Genomic DNA, 19,090 nt, shown 5'->3' on the forward strand with positions numbered 1-19,090 from the left:
AAAAACAATAAATAAAAATTTAAAATATAAAAAGTGAATATATATTTTGAATTAGGGGGATGCACCAATAAATCCCAAATTAATAACTTATACACTGTTTAGTCCTAAAAGTTTTCTTATAGACTGAAAGATCCCATTACAATGTTTCAAACATCAGATTAATGTTTTGAACATTAGATTTCGAACATCAGATTAATGTTTAGAACATTAGATTCCAAACATCAGATTAATGTTTCGAACATTAGATTGATGTGCAAATGGGACTAAATGGAGCATAAGAAACTTTTAGGACTAAATGGTTCAACTTTTCAGAAACTATGACTTATGGGTAAATTTTCCTTTGAATTAACAACATTGCGTAAATAATAAAGAAATTTAGGGATGATATTACAAATTCTAAAATGGCTGACGAGAAGATCCCTCCAGTGGGATCTAGATCCTTCCAAAAAGACCGCACCCAAGGACCGTGGTTTACAATAATGATTGAATAGCTCCGATTACGCGCCAATCTTGTGGTATAACGGTAACCGTTACGGTTTCGCAGAAAACCCCGTTACTCCAACACTAGTGTCTATATATACCACTACACTTCACCAAGAAAATTCCTCTCTCTCCCTCTCTCTGTCTCTACAATTTCAGCCCTTCACTCGCCACTCTCTCTCATCGTCTCAGAATCGATGGCAGCCACACTGATCTCCATCTCCTAACTCATACATCTCTCTCTCGATCATATATATTATGCCTTCTGTTGTTCTCATCATCTATACTATATTACTAATCTGTTCCACACCTGAGCAATCACTCTTTACATTCTTCAATCAACATCATCATAATCATCAAACTTCCAAATCTTCACCTCCGATCTTCAAGAATCGGAGCTTCAATTTCCTGATTTCCGAACTCAAACTCCCAACGCTAATCACCAATCACAACCTCTCACACTCTTACTCTTTCCACAAGATCAACCTCTTCTTCGGCCACTTGCTTCGTCGCAATCAAATCCTAAGCGTCCGATTCAAACCCTAGTTTCTGCAATGAGCTTCTTGAGGCCCTCTGTGTTGTACCGGTTTTTGTTGGTGACTTACCATTCACTCCGATGGATGCCTTGTCAGAGCTGGGTGTTTCTCCGCTGTCCTAGTCTTGACAGTTTTATTCGCCTTCTCATCATTGTGCTTTTATGGTCTATGTTTTCTGAAATTCGATACATTACATCTTCGTCCATGTACCCAACTCTTCGTGTTGGTGATAGGATCATCGTTGAAAGGGTATATCAATTTTTGGTTTTTTTTTCTTCTTGCTTGCTGATTAACATATATATATATGTGTGTGTGCGCGCGCTTATGTTTGGAATTACAAGTAAATTGCAACCCTTAAATCGGATTTATTTAGGGTTTAGTGTGGGCCTGTGTTACATGGACTCTTCTATTTGCTCCTGATTACCCGTGTTAACTGGATATGACATCAAATTTGCTATTAAAGTAATATTTTTAGTCTCTCACATGAATTGCATATCGAAATTTCATATTCTTTTTTTAAACCTATTTAATTTCTAGGATATTTTTACATAATTTGCAACATTATGTAATATGTAATATATATGTGTATATGACTCGTCCCTTTACCCATATTCAATTTCGAATTTGTATTTCAAGTTCCTATGATTTAAATTTATGAAAGTCTGACAATTGGATACACAACCACACATCCAATACTCCTACTTGAGTCCATATAACATAGGTATGTGCCTATGAAGCACGGATACTTCAAATAGGAAGACGTATACGACACGGATACTTACGGATACGTATCAGATACTTATTAAAAATATCGGGTACTTCTTAATTAATTTTTCATTAATTTTGAAGTATCGGATACTTAGTTTTGAAGTATCAGGTACTCCGACTCACATATTATCAAATACTTCTTAATTAATTTTGAAGTATCAAATCCTCCAAGTCACGTATTACTCCTTTTACGAAATTAGAATTGTATTAATTCTTGCTTAACATCATGATATAATATAATTGCGAGAATAAATAGAATATTTTTACAATACTTTGTTTAGTTTTTTTTTTTTTATAAAAATAACATAGTAAGCTCAAATAATAGAAGTCATCAAATTGGCATATCTTCATTATATCATGTGTGTCCCCTATAACTACATAGAAGTAAGGATTAATAAGATAATATAACAATAGTAAAATTACATATCAATAAATAAATAAAAAAATAAACTTGCATAGAATATTTTTGACTAGTGCAAAAGGAAAAAATATAGGGTCAAGTTATGGATTGTTTTGATATTATAATATCAACATATTAGACTTGATATTGAAATGAAATATTTGCAAGACTTATTGAAAATTTAAAAACTAAACTAGTTATTAGCTTAAATTAATACCTAATTCTTAAAAATTAGTATTTTGCATTATAAAGTTACTGTGATTTCTCAGCATTCTTGAGCTTATGTGTAACTTTTTGCTAATAGTTTATTTATTTTTTATTTTTTATTTTTTATTTTTTACAAACGTATCCTAGCCGTACCCGTATCCTACTTTTTTAGGTTTTGCTGTATCGCCGTATCCGTATCGTATTGTATCCGTATCCGTATCCGTATTTCGTATCTGTATCCGTGCTTTCTAGGTATGCACAATGGCTTGCGAAGTTTGATGAATAATTTTTTCCCTTGCTTTATTGCTTTCCTAAATTGCTGACCCTGTGTGGGCTGTGATGAGTTCTAATTGTTTTTAGGATTCAAATAGCATTTATTATCATTTTGTTGTTTAATGACAAGATGTATATACTTTGCTTGGATTTTTCTGTTAAGTTTACTTCTAGTCAAATTTTAAGTGATTTCTATTTATAGAATTATCACACAGGGCCACTAGTTATTCCTCTTTATGATGTTGAATCCGTAATCTATTAGTTCTCTGACCCAATTTTGTGAACTGAGACTCAAGCAATCTAAATTTTCACACATTTCAACAAATGCCAAAGGGTTGTTCGTTTGAAATGATTCCTACTTCATAAAAGCAGTAATTTGTTTTGTCTCCATCCCTGCAGTAATTGCATCTCATGAGCAGGACGGCACTTTTTATTCGAAACTAATTAAAAAATATTTGCAACTTTAATTTATATTTGGTAGGTACTTTATGCATATTTTTCCTCTCTGCTTTTGGCAGGTTTGTGCTGTGTTTGGCCCTCGTTACTCATAACTAATGCTCAATTGTTAAGACTGTTTAAATGAGTGTGTATTATTAATTATTATTATTATTATTTTTATAGCATTGATAGGTTTTTTAGCCATATTGGACATAATAATCACTGTTTGTGGGCTTCATTCATGCATTTATCTACATGATTCTTCTGTGTCCCTATTCTTGTGTGGCATTATGTCTTATATTGCCATGATTCTTGAAGAATTATGTAACCTCTTATGCATTTGAATTCATGCATTTATCTACACATTCTTGGTTTGTATGCTATGTTTCTTGATTTGGATGATACTTTTCCTGAAATTGACATTGAGATCTGCAATCACATGAGACAGGCATTTATGTTACAAACATCCAATTTCTTCATTCAAGCACCCATATATAGAGAGACATTTGGTCAGTGGAATCTCATGGAGCTAAATGACCTGGCAAGAAGTCCAGAATGACATCAGTTAGATTAGTGGGATGCGGTTTGCTATTGGCTTATTTTGGGAAGATGGTAAAAAGTGGCTTTTTGGCTTTTAACCAAGCTTTTGACTTTTTTAGACAAATGATTTGGGAATTTGGTAAAAAGTGACTTTTGACTTTTTTGATTAAGGTTTGTTTATGATGTCAAATCATAATAAAATGACCAAACTACCCCCATTTATTGAAAATATTTACAACTTCACCTATGTAACACATTTTGACCCATGAGAGTAAAATTGTAATTTCACCGTTGGCTAAAAACCAACTTTCCAAATGAAAAAAAAAAGACAAAAAAGCCAACTTTTAACTTTTGCTACAAATCAAAAAAAGTGGCTAAAAGCCAACTTCCCAAAATAGCCCATTATATTATTTAACTGAATAAACTACTAAAATGGTGGAATAGTAGAAACTTTTGTTGGCTCCACATGCTGTGCATGGCATGGCATTAGCAATAGATTTTAAGAAGTCATGTTTTATTTTAGCAATTCGAGAAGAATCTTTGAATGGAAACGTGGCACCAAAATAACAAAGAGTATGCTTAATTTGACATGCTCAAGTTATGGTAGTTTAGTAATACTGATTTTGGTAATTTTAAACTAAATCTTATCAACCCAACTGGAGGCTTGAGGCACCATTTATACACCATGAGAAGCACGAAGACGGACACAACACGTGACAGAGACACACTAACACAACAATTTCCAAAAAATACAAGACAACACACATGGGAGCACACACAATTTTTAAATTTATGTATTTATTATGTCATATTATATATATATATATATATATATCAATAATAAAAAAAAATTTACACTATAACACTCATTTTTAATGTTTAAAGCTAATAAGTATAAATCTACATTATTTTACTTTTTATCATTGGATCCTAGGTTATTTTGTGCAAACTTGTAATTTGTTTCATGTTTCCTGAAGTTGATGGACACATGTGTCTTTCAACTGTCCTAGGCATGTTTAGGTGTTTAACACATGTTGGGAAGCGATCACACCATATTCTTAGAAGTGTCTGTATTTTTTAGTAGATTGACACATATAGACCATGTTTTCCTAGTTTCAACATAGGCTAGTGCCTTGGCAGTTGGCTGGTAGACTGTCTGAATGCACTGGCACTTGTATATTACTAAACAGGACCTCTTTTGATGCTCGTATCTAGAGTGACTACAGAAGGATCATAGGTCTATGGTTCACAAAGAATGTTACCCAATGATTTAATTCTTGTTCTAATTTTAACAAATTATGGAAAGGTAGTTCGATGCTGTCTAGAATACTTAGTAATTCCTTCTACATGCCATACTATATGCAAGACATGCATGAAACAAGAGGAGGATCTCCCCGTAAAATTCATGAACTTTCCCCCCAAATTTTTAAATCTGTATTAGAGCACAAAAGGTGACAGTCCTTGGAGTGCTTGAGCAAAGTATGATCCAGTCACACTTGAAGTCTAAAAAGAAACAATTATGAAAAATATTTGAGTGGAGCTACTGGAATATATGTGTACTGCTGCTAGTGTTGGGTGTATTGCTGAAAACGCTCTAGTAGATTGCCGTAGATTGCCATTATGATTCTGGTCAGAATATTGATGACTCTAATTGTGAATGTTTTTATGTTATTGGTGGCATATGTAATTAATGGAATTAGTAATTCTAATGACAATATGGTTACTTCATAACTTCTTCAGGCTTCATATTACGTCAGGCGTCCTGCTATACATGATATTGTTATTTTTCGAGCTCCTGCACAGGTTTGTTGCTTCAGAAGATAATTTGACTACATGTTGTTTGCTGAATTTATTTTGGTACTTTTGGAATCTTTTGCTGAAATTTTGTTATCTCCCTGACTATTCTACAGCAACCTGAGTTCATGGAGGAAGAGATTTTCATTAAAAGAATAGTAGCGAGAGCAGGAGACTCAGTTGAGGTATAACCCTCACAACCTGCACTGGATAATGGGCATGCAATTAAATGGCATGACATGATAACACGAATATTAAACGGGTTAGGTTAGTGTTGAACTTTTATAACATAAAGTTGACACGGATACCCGTTCAATAAAGAATTAGTTACACATTTTAAAGTTATTTCCACTAAGGGGTTCAATGACATTTTTTAATCTATTATATAACTCAATCCAATTGATTAAAAGAATTATGTTTGTTATTTTAAAGTTGATAAGAAAATATAATAGTAGGCTTTCGTTTTTATGAGGGGGATTTGGTCAAAGCCCCCTCATAATAAAACTTTAATGCATTAAGGACAAGCACAAAAAGTTTTCTTCTAAAAGTTCAAGACATACCACTATTGTCAAAATATTAAATTTTAAAATAATATTAAAGTATTTTTAATAAAATACTTTAAAGTTTTCCTTTGATGTAAATGTCGGTTTTTAATAAAATTAGTATTTTTAGAATTCTTTCATCAAGATTTATTAAATAAGATCTATATTGACTATGCAATTTTTAAAAATAAGTAAATAAATAAATTTATTACCATTGAAATTGATATAAACAGTAACAGTAACATGTTATTCTGTTTGACAGTAAAATATTATTTTGGTTCACAGTAACATATTATTTTGATAACATTGTCCAAGGAAGAGAGAGAGAGAGAGAGAGAGAGAGAGAGAGATTTGCTCAATTATGTGTTTTCTTCTTAAGGGGTAATGGAGGGGTTTTAGCTAAATTTTCCTTTTTATTTTTATAAATTAGGGCGATGGAATTGAGTTGAAATCAAATATTTTTTTATGAATAATTTCATCTTGTAGAGATTAATTTAATTAAATTTAACTTGCGAAAAAAAAAAAAAAAAATCCATACACTTGGTATAATTAATTAAGGGGGAGATTTTTTGACATGACACGAACCGGACATGGACTGAAAATGACATGACACCATAACACAAAGTAATAAATGGGTTGGGTTAGTGTTGAGTTAATTGCAACACAAACTTGAAATGACATGACATTAATACGACCAACACAGCACGATGCCCGCCCCTACTTTTGCTTAACAAAAAGGAAAATGTTGCTTCTTTGAGAATTTATTGGAAATTACTATTTTAATTTGACTGTGCAATGTAATCAGTCCGATCCGATTACTATTTTACATAATGGTTGGGTTTGGATTGTTAATTGAACTTGGCAACGATATAGTTAATTTTGACAAACAAGAAGTTTGTTGCGGGTCTCTGCCTCATTGCCGGCCTTTGGGTTTATTAAGGCCTCGTTTGGGAACAGGCTAATTTAGTAACTTTTTGGCTATTTAGCTAAAATATGAGCTAAAAAAAACTAGTATGTTTGAGATGACTTTTTGGCTTTTTACGAAAAGATGTGCAAAAAGTAGAGAGAAGAGAATCTTTGACTTTTTGGTATGGGTTGTTGGCTTTTTGGCTAATTTAGTAACTTTTTTGGCTTTTTGGCTAAAAATGAGAGTTTTCAAATGAGGCCTAAGTCATCTTGACTAATGACTAGCTGGACATGTGTTAGTGGCTTGCACTGCAGGCTTGGTTCATAGAAAAAATTATGCTTATTATTGTTCATTTAATACTTATTATTGTCTAACTGGTTGAATGGAAGTAATATTGGAGAGGTTCTGTTGTTGGGTTCTTCTCATGAAATGTTTTCATCCAATAACTTTCAGGTTCATCACGGGTCACTTTACGTCAATGGGATTGCTCAGAATGAAGATTTTATAGCAGAACGACCAACATACCCATTGAATCTAATCGTGCGCCTAGTTTTGTTATCTTATTTATTGCATACTTATCCGACATCTTTTCTGGCCAGCATAACATGTTCTTGAACACAATTATGGGGTAAAACTGCTGGGGTCTACAATAATATAATACTTGCACGTGTTTGGCCCACTTATGAAAGGAAGTTTGGCCACACAAGAGGGGGTATGTTGGAGAATATAAATATAGAGTTGCCTCTCTTCTTAACAGGTTAAACTTTAGATGAGTTCGTGGTTAAATCATTTAACATTGTATCAAAGCATGTAATAGGTCATGTGTTCAAACCTTACCACTTACTTGATAATTATGATACTTACACGTGTTTGGCCTGTTTGTGAGGGAGAGTTTGGCCACATGTGAGGGGTAGTGTTGGAGAGATAAAAAATCAAAGTTCCCCGTCTCTCTATTAGTTTGAGCTTTTAAACGAGTTGGTGGTTAACAATTTAACAATCGGCACCTTGTCACTAAATAATGGACTGCATTCTCTGACAACTCAGATCTTACATTGTGTGCTTAGCGTGGTCCTGTTTTTGTTCTCTACTGCATTCACCTTTCTTTTTTAATCTGCAGACTGTGCCTAGAGGTCATGTTTATGTTTTGGGTGACAACCGTAATAACAGCAATGATTCGCATAGTTGGTTAGTATTTTGAGCCTCACTGTTTGAGCATTTTTTATGCTTCACCTTCTTTATTTATTTTTGTGATTGACTTCCTTTATTTTTGGTGCTCTTATTTTGAGATTGCATTTCACAACTGATAGAATGCTCGTTTTGAGAGCAATATTTGAACCTCTAAAATTCCTTAGCTGCAATTTAAAGAATGATATATTTTTGGATACCCGATGGTCATTTTTTCCTTTCTTATTTAGAATTTTAAAGCCAACAACTTTATTTTATTTAATTTTTTTTTTCTCTTCCTGGTTTGTAAACAGGGGACCGCTTCCTGTAAAAAACATTGTTGGAAGGTTTGTCATGCGTTGTCACAAGCCTTCAGGCACCCAGTCCACATGAGGACAAAAGATGAACATGAGGTACTGGTACTTTCTCTTATGATTTTTTTATTTTTTTACTTGATAGATGTGCTAAAAACTTAGAAGGCCAACATGGTTTACATGCATGAATTTCAACATCTATGTTGTTGGTCTGATCTATGACTTCATCCTACCTGTTGACTTATGATTGGATTTTATTTTCTTTTTTGGTCTATATAAAAATGATCTACTGTAATTTGCCTGACGAAGAATGGGTTAAAAATTGAATTGTGGGTTCTTTACCGTGTACGACATTGTTGCCTGTGTTTATTCCTTTCTATTAACCTCTTGGTAATTTGGGTTGTGCATTACTTTTCCTACTATGCTTTGTAAGTTGAGCTAATAAAGTTTTCAAACTTCTTATAAACGTGATGGACAGATTGAAGGGGATCCTTGGCTTAATTTCAACCATGACGGGTTTGGGTGACATTTATATATTATGTGAGTACTTGCACCATGCTTGGTCAGAGTAGGGTAAAACATGTGATAAAACAAAGAAGATTGTTTCTGGCCATAAAATAGAGGGGAGAGATAGTGCAGGATAATGAATACCAATGGGGGTTGACATTTGTTATCCCTTTTGGGGGGATATGGCGTCCAGTCGGAGACAATAGGTGCCCTTAAAATGCAACCAGTCATTGAGGGACATTGGGGTGTCCACAAAAAAAAAAAGAAAAAAGAAAAAAATACAAGTGGAATCCACAAGATTTGAAATCCTTATATCAGTCCATATTCGGTGAACAAATTGGGCCTATGTATTGCACACACCAATTTGCCATTGAAATAATAATTGGATATTGGTGTAGGACAGATCCCAATTAAGGCAGCACTACGGTCAAAAGTAGTGCATTACCCAATTGGGACCATAAGAAAAAAGGTAAATTACAAATACTCCCTAAGGTTTACTTAAAATACGATTGTCCCTTGTGATTTGGAAAATTATAAATATTCCATTGTCAGAATTTTTTATGTAACAGAATTAATTGAAAAAAAATAAAATTTCTAACTGCTCTCTTATACAATAATAAAATTAGCTAAATTATTAATTGAAATTTATTTATGAAATCATTAAAAACTGTTCATTGACTTGATGATTTATTGATAAATGGGGCTATTTGTTATGAAATTAGAAACTTTAAAGGGGGCAAGATGTAATTTCTAGAATCACAAGAGTCAATTCGTATTTTAAATAAATTTCAAGTGGTATATTTGTCATTTACTTGAAAAAGAAAAAAGAAAGAATGGGTAAATTACATTTACCTCCCTTGAGATTAGTATAATTGTAGATATCTCCCTCCAGGTTTCAAAAATATCGACCTTCCTTACTTTTGAATCTATTATATACATTCTCCCTTCTATTAACCTAGCTGCAAATGGTGTTAGAAATGATGATAAAATAACTAAAATACTCTTATATATTAATCCAACCCACCCCTCTCACCGGCTGCCCTCTCTCTTTCTTCCTCCTACTACAAAGCCAACCATCATACAACCCCACCACCACATCTTATTATCTTTTACCACCACCCCCATGAATCCTCATGCCCTTGTTATAGATAGAAAGAGAAAATCCATAAATACCCAAATCATCAATTGGGACAAAGAACTCCCGGTCCTAACTGCAAATGAATGTAAATTCAAAATTCCCAATTTGTACAAATTCCCAAATTCAAAATTAAAATCCCCAATTCGCAGAGCTTGCCCAAAATCAAAATTTCTAATTTACCTCTCACACAGCCCTTCAATCCTGGTAACGATTTATGGCTAGTTTGAGATGTGAATCTCAACCTTTGCTTTTCTTTATCAATGGTGGAAGGGGTGTCTAAGGTTTTTCTTCATGAAGGGTGGGAAGGGTGTCTAAGGCTGCTGAGAGCCATTAACGATAGACATGATGGACCAAAAAGCTGGTCATGGGTACTTACAAAAGCAAATATTTTTTTTATAGTATGAAAGGGTTTGATCTTTGCCATGATGAATTTTGCTTCTGCGTCTTCATTTGGGATTGCTTTGTTGGGTTTCTTTTTCTCTTGACTGTTGAGAGGTTTGTAGGGTTAGAAAATGGAGTTTGGGAAATTGGGAAGTAAATTGACTAAATAACTGTAATGGTGTTGATGGGTAAGGGATGATTTGGGCTTTTCCTTCATTATTTGGTCTTTTATCATTTATTTTTTTATTCATTTAGAAAGTAGCTAACAGAAACAAATAAATAAAGAAGACAAATGAGGGCAATCTTGGCATTTAATGATTTGAAATATGTGACATCATCATATTCTGTCATAAATGCTAACAAACATCTAACTGTGGATTAATTTGTATAGTAATTCAAAAGTAAGGGAGGTCAATGTTATTTTTGAAACCTGAGGTGAGGCATCTGCAATTATGCTAAACCTCAGGGAAAGTAAATGTAATTTACCCAAAGTATTGATTAACTAAACAAATAATTTTATCCTCAACAGTGGGCCAAATTTTTGACGATATTTTCTGATTAGTCGGAGTGAAGTTAAAAGATATTGACTTTATACACAACAAATAAAAAGAAAAAGATTTAGCCTAGCCCCTAAATATAAGCTATGATTTGGATTGCATAAAACATTAAATGGTTATTACAACACAAAAATAGATGTCTCGGGGATCAAATCATAGTAGTAAAAAAAAAAAAAAAATTTATTGCCTCAAGTGTCTCACATTTGAGCTTGAGATGAGCCCCCCAGTCTTAGTCACCTCGCCTGGGGCTACTTTGAGGCACTAAAGCTTTTGGTCACCTTGCTTCTTACTTAAGCCCTCGCTTAGGTGCACTTTTTAAAACACTGCCAAAAACAATCAAATTTCAGCCCAGATAAGTATGACAATTGATTTGATGGATTTGATCTCATTGAAAATCAGTAAAACGAAAGAGATTACCAATAGAAGCTGAATCAAGCAAGAAGTTCCAACCAGATTAACCATGAACTCAACTTTAGTTCAATTATTTGCTTCTAACTATAAGTTGAACCCCCAATGCAATACACACTGCATATTGAAGCTAAAGCCACGTCTCAGACCTTGAATGAACCTACAAATATGTACATGATTCCTGCTTGCCATCCAAATGTAAATGGTAATTTTACTATTATTATGTTTTTTAACATAAACAATCTTAACTCTTAGGTCAAATGAAAATTGTATTGCGTTTTAACAACGAAGAAATATCATGTTCAAGCAAAATGCCTATAATTTGGTAGTTACAAGCCACTATTAATGAAATATTAGTTGATGTAATCAAAACCCATCAAGTTCATACACAGTGCGAGACACCTATGAAGCACAGACATGACACTTGTTGAACACGCTAGAGGAAGTGTCCCATTTATTTATTTATTATTATTTTTTTTTTTCCAGTCAGACATGATAGGGACATGCAAATTAATGGACACATGTGGGACACAGTGTCCCATTTTATTGTTATTATGTTTTACTAGAGTAGCATATTAAAGGTTGATAAATTTGATGAAAATAAATATTTGACATGAAATAAATGCATAATATTCAAATATATGACATAATAAATATATGAAATTGTATATATTTGATGTCCATCAGTTGCATATCTTCAAACTCTTCTGATGTGTTGGTTGTGTGTACCATAATCTTATCAAGGGTTACACATCTCTGATTCCCAGGGCAAACTAGAGATGCAGGGAAACCCATCTTTCCCTCTCTTTTCTTCCCCTCCTTGTTTCTTCTCTAGTCCTCTCTTGATGGAGCCTAACACTTTCAAAAATACACGCACAATCAATTTTGTATCATCAGAAATATTCTCTTTGTCTCAAAATATTAATCTCTTATTTTATTTTTCATTGTCTCAAAATATTAGTCATTTTTCAAAAGTCAAGTACAAAAATAATATAAATTTTTTATTTTGTCTTTCTTTTAAATTCATTAACAACATAAAAAGTATAATTATGACATTGATATTTCCTAAAAAATGTACTATCAAAGGGTAATTTTGAAAAATTAATTTTTTTAAAGTGTAATAATTATACTACTAAAAAAGTTAAATTTTTCAAAAAGGACCATTATTTTTGGGACGGTGGGAGTATATACAAACACTTTTATATCCCCAAATTTTCTCAGACATGCTAATACTTTATACATATGAATAGGCACTTCCCTAGTTCACATTCTGTTGATGCTTTATGCCATATTGTAATTTTTTTTCCTCATGTAAGATTCAATTTATTTAATGCCATCTTCATATTCTATTTGATTTGGAGGAAGGGTTGCTTGTTTGTTCTATTGTTGGTAGTTTTGTATCCTTGGATTGATTTTTGACACAGTGTAGGTTGAATATAGAAATTAGAGTACATAAAATCTTTTTATTTTTAATATTATGTAAATAATTTGTGATTGTGTCAATTGCTAATTTGGTATTGTTTTCTTATTTATATCGTTTCCTAAATGTGTTATGAATGTATTATATATTATATATATATATATATGGCCTCTATCTCATTCATGGATAAGTTAAATAATTATTTTCATTCTTTTTGTATCATTCTTTTTGTATCAGTGCTAGGTTAAGTATTTAGTAATTTTGCTTTACGCTAACATGACAGGGAGTGTTGAATATAGAAATTAGAGTACATAGAATTTTTTTTTATTTTTAATATTATATATATATATATAATCTGTGATTGTATCAATCATTGATTTAGTATTATTTCTATATTTATATCATTTCTTAAATTATATCATGAATCTATAATATATACATTATCCCTACCTTATTCATGGGTAAATCAAATAATTCTTTTTATTCTTTTGTATACTGGTCTGGGTTTAGATTGGGTATACAAGTTTTGAATGATTGGATTTGGTTTGACTGGGGGTAAGAAAGGATGTCTGACAATGCAGAGAAGTGGCCAGAGAAGATGACAAATGGTGTATGTGGAGTAAAGGTGCAAAGAAGATAGGAATAAAGGGCGAGTGATTGGGTTAGGAGTTTTGACATAAAGGGCTACTATTAACTTTATTCTTTCCTCTTATCGTCGTATCACTCTATTGCACTCGTAGTTGCTTGTCAATGACAGGTATGTATGTTGCACAGTAAAGTCCCTAAAGTTGATCCAGCTTGAATATTGTCACGCAACCCAAAAATATCGTGTTTCAAATGGGTAAAAAAAGAAATAGGAAAACCGAAGTAACAGAAGTTGATACATTGTTGCCCTATTTATAACAAGTCAATGAGTAAATATAGCTTGTTTAGCCAAGATTCATTCTGTTATCATATGCCTCTTGCCTTCCTTCTGCCCTTCCCATTCACAGTGGTCCATTATGTTTCTTTTCCATCTATGGTATAATGTTTTTGAAACTTCAATATCAACATGAAACAAGAAAGTTTTCCTCTTTTTGTCTTTCAGGTTCCTCGGAATAATTGTATCGAATTGGCGAGAACTTGTAATCCATTTAATTTCAAGAAGTTAGTTGGCTGCTCTGCCTGTGGATAAGGAAGAGATTGGGAAGCATCATCAGCATCTTCAATGAATGGATCTGTCTGTGTTGATGAAGTTGGATCATTCTGGAATTCTGAAAATTGGCATATCATCAAGTAGGTGTAGGTTACAAATTGGGATTTAATCCTGAATGACTCATCCAACTCAGACAAATCAATTCACTCAACCATATACCCAAATTGCAGCGCCATTGCTTGTTAAGAGAAATATTTTAGTGCAGACTGCCCTATGAATATAGGGGTGGACTAAGGATCCATTGAATGGCAAATTGGGGATAAAAAATTGTTGTAAATTGGGCTAATTTGCTAACACTAATTAAGTATTTTGATTTGTACTGTGTGATTCAACTTGCAAAAGGCAGGGCACGAAAATTGTTTGGTTGATTTTTGAGAACTTATTTTTTGATTTAAAAAAAAAAGATAGTTTGGCAAAAATAAATGTGAAAAAAATATTTTTGAAATTATAGATATTTAACTAATTTAATTTTTTTTATCAATAATTTATTTGAAAAACTTTATAATATAAACGGTTTAAATCAAGCTCGAGCCAATGGGTCGTAATAGCACCCCACTGGTACAACACGCTCTCCAATGGGCCAAAATAGCACCGTATTGGTACAACACGCTCTCCAATTCTTGGATATTAAGGCACTGCTAGGGAAGACGCAATTTTAACAAAATAAAAAATAAAACAAAAAAATTAACTCATTTTATCCAAAAAAAAGTAAAAATCTAAAAATCACTAGAAGATTTTATTCTCAAACATTTTTGGGATGTGTTATATAAGTGTATTTTTATGATTTTTTTGGCTAAAAAAGTAGAGAAAAAATGTATATTTGAGATAATTTTTTAATTTTTTTATAAAAAGATGTGTAATAAAATATTGTAATAAAATTAAAATGACCGTTCTACTTTTATTGATTTTTTCACTTTCGGATAGTTGAATTTAAAGAGCAAAATAATAATTTTGCTCTCTAGACTTTCCTCACAAGTTTCTTTCATATAGTATGGACTTTTTGATTTTTTTAATAATTTTTTGATTTTTACAGATTATCCTAAACAAGGCCGTCTCATAGTAAGAAAAATTATTAGGTGATTGATCATTCGTTTTCTTATTTCTTCACCAATCACCAAATGCCAAATTCACCTAAATGTCCCGATTATTCCACCATATTCTTATAAAAAATGTTATGATGTGCAATCCTATCACAAATTATATAAATTAACAGAAGTTCGTAAAAACTTAAAATTTATATAAATTTATATTTAATTTATACATTTTTATAAAATTACTTATATAAATTTATAATAAAATTTCATATGATGTGCAATTCATATGGGAGAATTTTTCTATTCCCTAATCCTTCAAAAATCACCAAAATGCCAAATTCCGCCAAGTTTTCCCTATTATTCTACCCTATCCCAACAAAAAATAATAAGTGATGTCCCTTCACCATTTCACAACAGTTTGGTAATTGGAGAGTGAGTGTGTCACAATCTCTCCATAAGCGGTGCAATGGGTAGGGGGGGAGATGGGACTGCAATCCACGGCCACTTGAGGGCGGCTGTGAGGGCGACTATTTGGTGACCAAAACGCTCAACTCTCCAACCCCTATATAAGTCTCGTTTGATAATTTTTAATTTTAGTTAAAAAATTAAGATCTCATTTGGTAATATTATTTTTAGTTTAAAAATTAAAAAATAATTAAAAAAATTAAAAAGCCAACAACATATATTAAAAAATCAAATGTTTCATTTTTTTTTTATTTTTTGTACATATTTTCGTAAAAGATTAAAAAGTCATTCCAAACAGGAGTTGGGATGTACACAACAGGCACTGTTATGCAGCCTTATGGGCTTATTTTGGGGTCCTTTTTGATAATTTGAACCGTTTACATTTTAGAGTATATCGAGTAAAACAAACCTATAAAAAATTAAATTAATTGGATATTGTTAACTCTTTCATCCACTCACATTTGTATTCATTTTAATACTTTAAATCACAATGTCATTTATTTTTGAAAATACAAATGTGAGTGGTTGAAAGGGTTAACAATATTCAATTAACTTAATTTTTTACAAGTATGTTGTACTCGATGTATTCTAAAATATGAACAGTTCGGATTATCAAAAAGGATCCCGAAATAAACCCATAGGGCCAGCACAGCAGGCACCCCAAATCCTCCCAAACATACTAATTTTTTTTATATTATATTTTAATTAAAAAATTAAAAAATTATTAAAAAAATATATTTTCAAACGTGACCTAAATTATCATATCATTTTATTATTTTTTTATATGAAAATTAAAATATTATTAAAATAACATGTTAGTCAGACAGAATTAGAGTATAGCTGAACCAACCGAAAACACGAGACACATCAGCAGGGAGGTGAAGTGATTAAGGTCGGTCAATATAAGTCCAGGCGCGACAGGTCAGCGACACTCCCACTCAGTGTGCGTGTGTGTGAGAGGGAAAGAGAGGTCGATTAGCCGCGTGTAACAACCACGTGAAATCAAACAAGGACCACACAGGACCAACATACGGTACACATTTTTGGAACGGTTTTTCAAGTGTTACAAAAACTGTTCGTAGTTTAATTCAACAGAGTGGGTTGCCAACGAAAGTGAGTAGGACTTCTACTTTTCTGCAACTTGGCAAGTAGATGAGACACAACTTATCAATAAGTATAGTCACATACAAATATACAACGTAAATTAAGGCCTAGTTTGGAGAGACTAAATAAGTGTATTTTTTGACTTTTTTTATATTATGTGTAGAAAAAGTAGAGAGAAGATGTTGATTGATGTGACCCAAAAAAGATAAAAAGATGAAATAAGTGTACTTTTTTCTTTGTAGCCAAACTTGGCCTAAATAATAATATGAGTGAAAATGTATATGGTCATAATTATTTTATGCAGTTAGTTTTATGGTCAGCTCTGTATCCAGTGGTAGAGTCAAGATTTTAATTCATAAGGGATATTATTGAATTGAAATTTTAACAAAAACCACAATTCAATTTAATCTAATTTTTATTTGGGTCATGATTGAGACTCCTTTCAATCACCACTCCTACCACCCCACACACACACGTGGCGGGGTGGTGATTAGAGAAGAAAAAAAAAAAACTGGCCAATCATGTTGAGAGGGGGTCAAGGGGATGGGGGGAAGGGGGTCCGGGTCATTATTGTTTTTATTTGATTATAAGACTAAAATTAGTACGATGCAAAAGATATATTTAAATACACGTTCAAGTTAACTGATCTATTATCTTTATTGTTATTAATTTGATTTTGTGTATGGTGGCCATCAAGGATTACAAAAAAATCACATGCCTTCATAAAATATGATAGCAAATTATATTAAGATACACATACAAAAAGAAATATAGAGTGGGAGAGAGTAATAGATTTTTTTGTCATTTTGAATCACTGAATCACATGGCAATATATTATTAGTTGTCATTAATTGTGTAACAATTATTTGTAAATAAATTAACCAATTATGAGTATTCATATAAGATGTGATATAAAATAGTGACATATAATATATTTCTAATGTACAATTTATAAGAATTTTTTTAGCATAATTAAGTTAAAGTGACAAATTAAATTTTTTAAACAAAAAGAGTAAAGAAAATAGTGATGTAAAATTTTAAGACATTATTTAAAATGATTAAATTGAAATATATTTTTTTGTTAGAGGCATAAGTATAATTTCAAAAAGGAAAATGCTAGAGGTCCCAAATTTTCTACCAAATAAATGACCAAATGTCTCACATGGGTGTAGGGCCCACAAAATTGCGGACCCCACACCCATGTGAGACATTTGGTCATTTGTTTGGTAGAAAATTTGGTGTCCCTAGCATTACCCTTTTTCAAAAGTTGAGGGGGGCACGTGACCCTCTTGGACGTCACCTGCCTGCACCCCTGCCTGTATCTATAGATTTGTTGACAAAGTATGTGTGGGTACCAACTATAGATGTAAACGCAATATTGTTTAACAAATTTTCACAATTTGATGAATGAGAAAAGCATTGACCAATTATTACTTCTTATAGTTAAATGGCATTATTGGGAAAATGTGACATAATTAAAAAAAAAAATTGATAATTTAATAAATGAAAAAGATGGATTGAATTTGAAAGCTGTTAACAATTATTAACAATTAATGACATAGACATTTTTGAAATGAAAAATTGAAAAAGAGTTAAAGTTTCATAACTATTCTAAGTTGGACTACTCATACCAATTGATTTTATATTATGTAATTGAGCTATCATATATATATATGTATATTTGTTTACTTCAATTACACAATACTAATTTTATGTCCTTACAAAGTATAAATTAATCAAGCCACAAAACATAGCACGATGTAATGTCATTTTTTCCTCTTGGATCTTACAATAAATTCATTCCTTTATTTATTTTCGTAGGCCTTGCAATATATTTATTGTCTATAATTCAAAAATGAAATGTATAGGTAGGGTTCATCAATGAGATAGGTGCGGCTTACCCAGACCGTAATTATTGTGTTCAAATCTCATGTTTTAATGAGTGTTTTCAAGTTTTGACTAGTCAACAGGTTGGACCTATTTAAAAAGCTAAAACAACGTCCCACCCATAGCCCCAAATCTTACGGGCCAAAATCAAACCGAATCGGGTTATACATTTTGTCATTATACTTATATTATTAAGCTCTATATATTTTTCATTCACATATTTTTAATATTTTCATTAGTTATTTTTCTTGTTTATTTTCTAACATAATTCAAGTATTTTAATTTTTTTATTACCTTTTTAAATCTCATATAATAAAAAAAATCAAGTAGCATATAATACCTAGAAGTGGAGGGAAAAAAAAGAAAGAAAAAAAAAAAAAGATTTTAAACATGAGAGCAAAAAAAAATCAAACTAAATATTAGATCAAAAAAAATTAAACTAAACATTAGGCTTATACTTGCGGGCGCTTATAGGCCTAGTTTATGAACGGGGCTTATACTTGCGGGCACTTTTTGCCACGTAGTCAACGTAGACCTAGACAAGTCCTCTTTGCTTGAGCATGGTCTTCGTTTTTTAATGAAATAATGTAGTACAAATGGTCCCTCTCCAAGTACATCAAATTCAAATGGA

At 32.0% G+C, this 19,090-nt stretch overlaps 1 protein-coding gene across 10 annotated transcripts; it reads left to right on the plus strand.

Moving 5' to 3' along the window:
* Positions 1-503: 503 nt before the first annotated feature.
* LOC114268029 (chloroplast processing peptidase) lies at positions 504-14,310 on the plus strand. Of its 10 annotated transcripts, XR_014364641.1 has the most exons (9): positions 606-1,265; positions 3,551-3,714; positions 5,383-5,445; positions 5,553-5,621; positions 7,339-7,425; positions 8,003-8,070; positions 8,364-8,462; positions 8,842-8,903; positions 13,862-14,310. XR_014364641.1 is itself a non-coding variant. In XM_082921130.1 (8 exons), the coding sequence occupies exons 2-7, from the start codon at positions 3,658-3,660 to the stop codon at positions 8,440-8,442; spliced, it is 423 nt and encodes a 140-aa protein (XP_082777256.1). In that variant the 5' UTR covers positions 606-1,265; positions 3,551-3,657; the 3' UTR covers positions 8,443-8,462; positions 13,862-14,310. The 10 variants fall into 10 exon arrangements, 3 of the variants coding, with proteins under 3 accessions (XP_082777254.1, XP_082777255.1, XP_082777256.1); XR_014364639.1 differs by lacking the exon at positions 3,551-3,714 and having other exon boundaries at positions 504-1,265; positions 7,339-7,642; XR_014364638.1 differs by lacking the exon at positions 3,551-3,714 and having other exon boundaries at positions 504-1,265; positions 7,339-7,597.
* The last annotated feature ends 4,780 nt before the right edge of the window (positions 14,311-19,090 follow it).

This window comes from Camellia sinensis, chromosome 3, assembly GCF_055761805.1.
Source record: "Camellia sinensis isolate YWXY chromosome 3, ASM5576180v1, whole genome shotgun sequence".
Classification (NCBI taxonomy): Eukaryota; Viridiplantae; Streptophyta; class Magnoliopsida; order Ericales; family Theaceae; genus Camellia; species Camellia sinensis.

What these genes read in the sequence shown, in the direction of transcription:
- LOC114268029 (XM_082921128.1), top strand. Translation starts at nt 1,035, where the DNA reads ATGAGCTTCTTGAGGCCCTCTGTGTTGTACCGGTTTTTGTTGGTGACT. An exon ending in ATAGGATCATCGTTGAAAGG is followed by an intron (nt 1,266 to 5,382) that starts GTATATCAATTT and finishes TAACTTCTTCAG; the next exon opens with GCTTCATATTACGTCAGGCG. An exon ending in GAGCAGGAGACTCAGTTGAG is followed by an intron (nt 5,622 to 7,338) that starts GTATAACCCTCA and finishes AATAACTTTCAG; the next exon opens with GTTCATCACGGGTCACTTTA.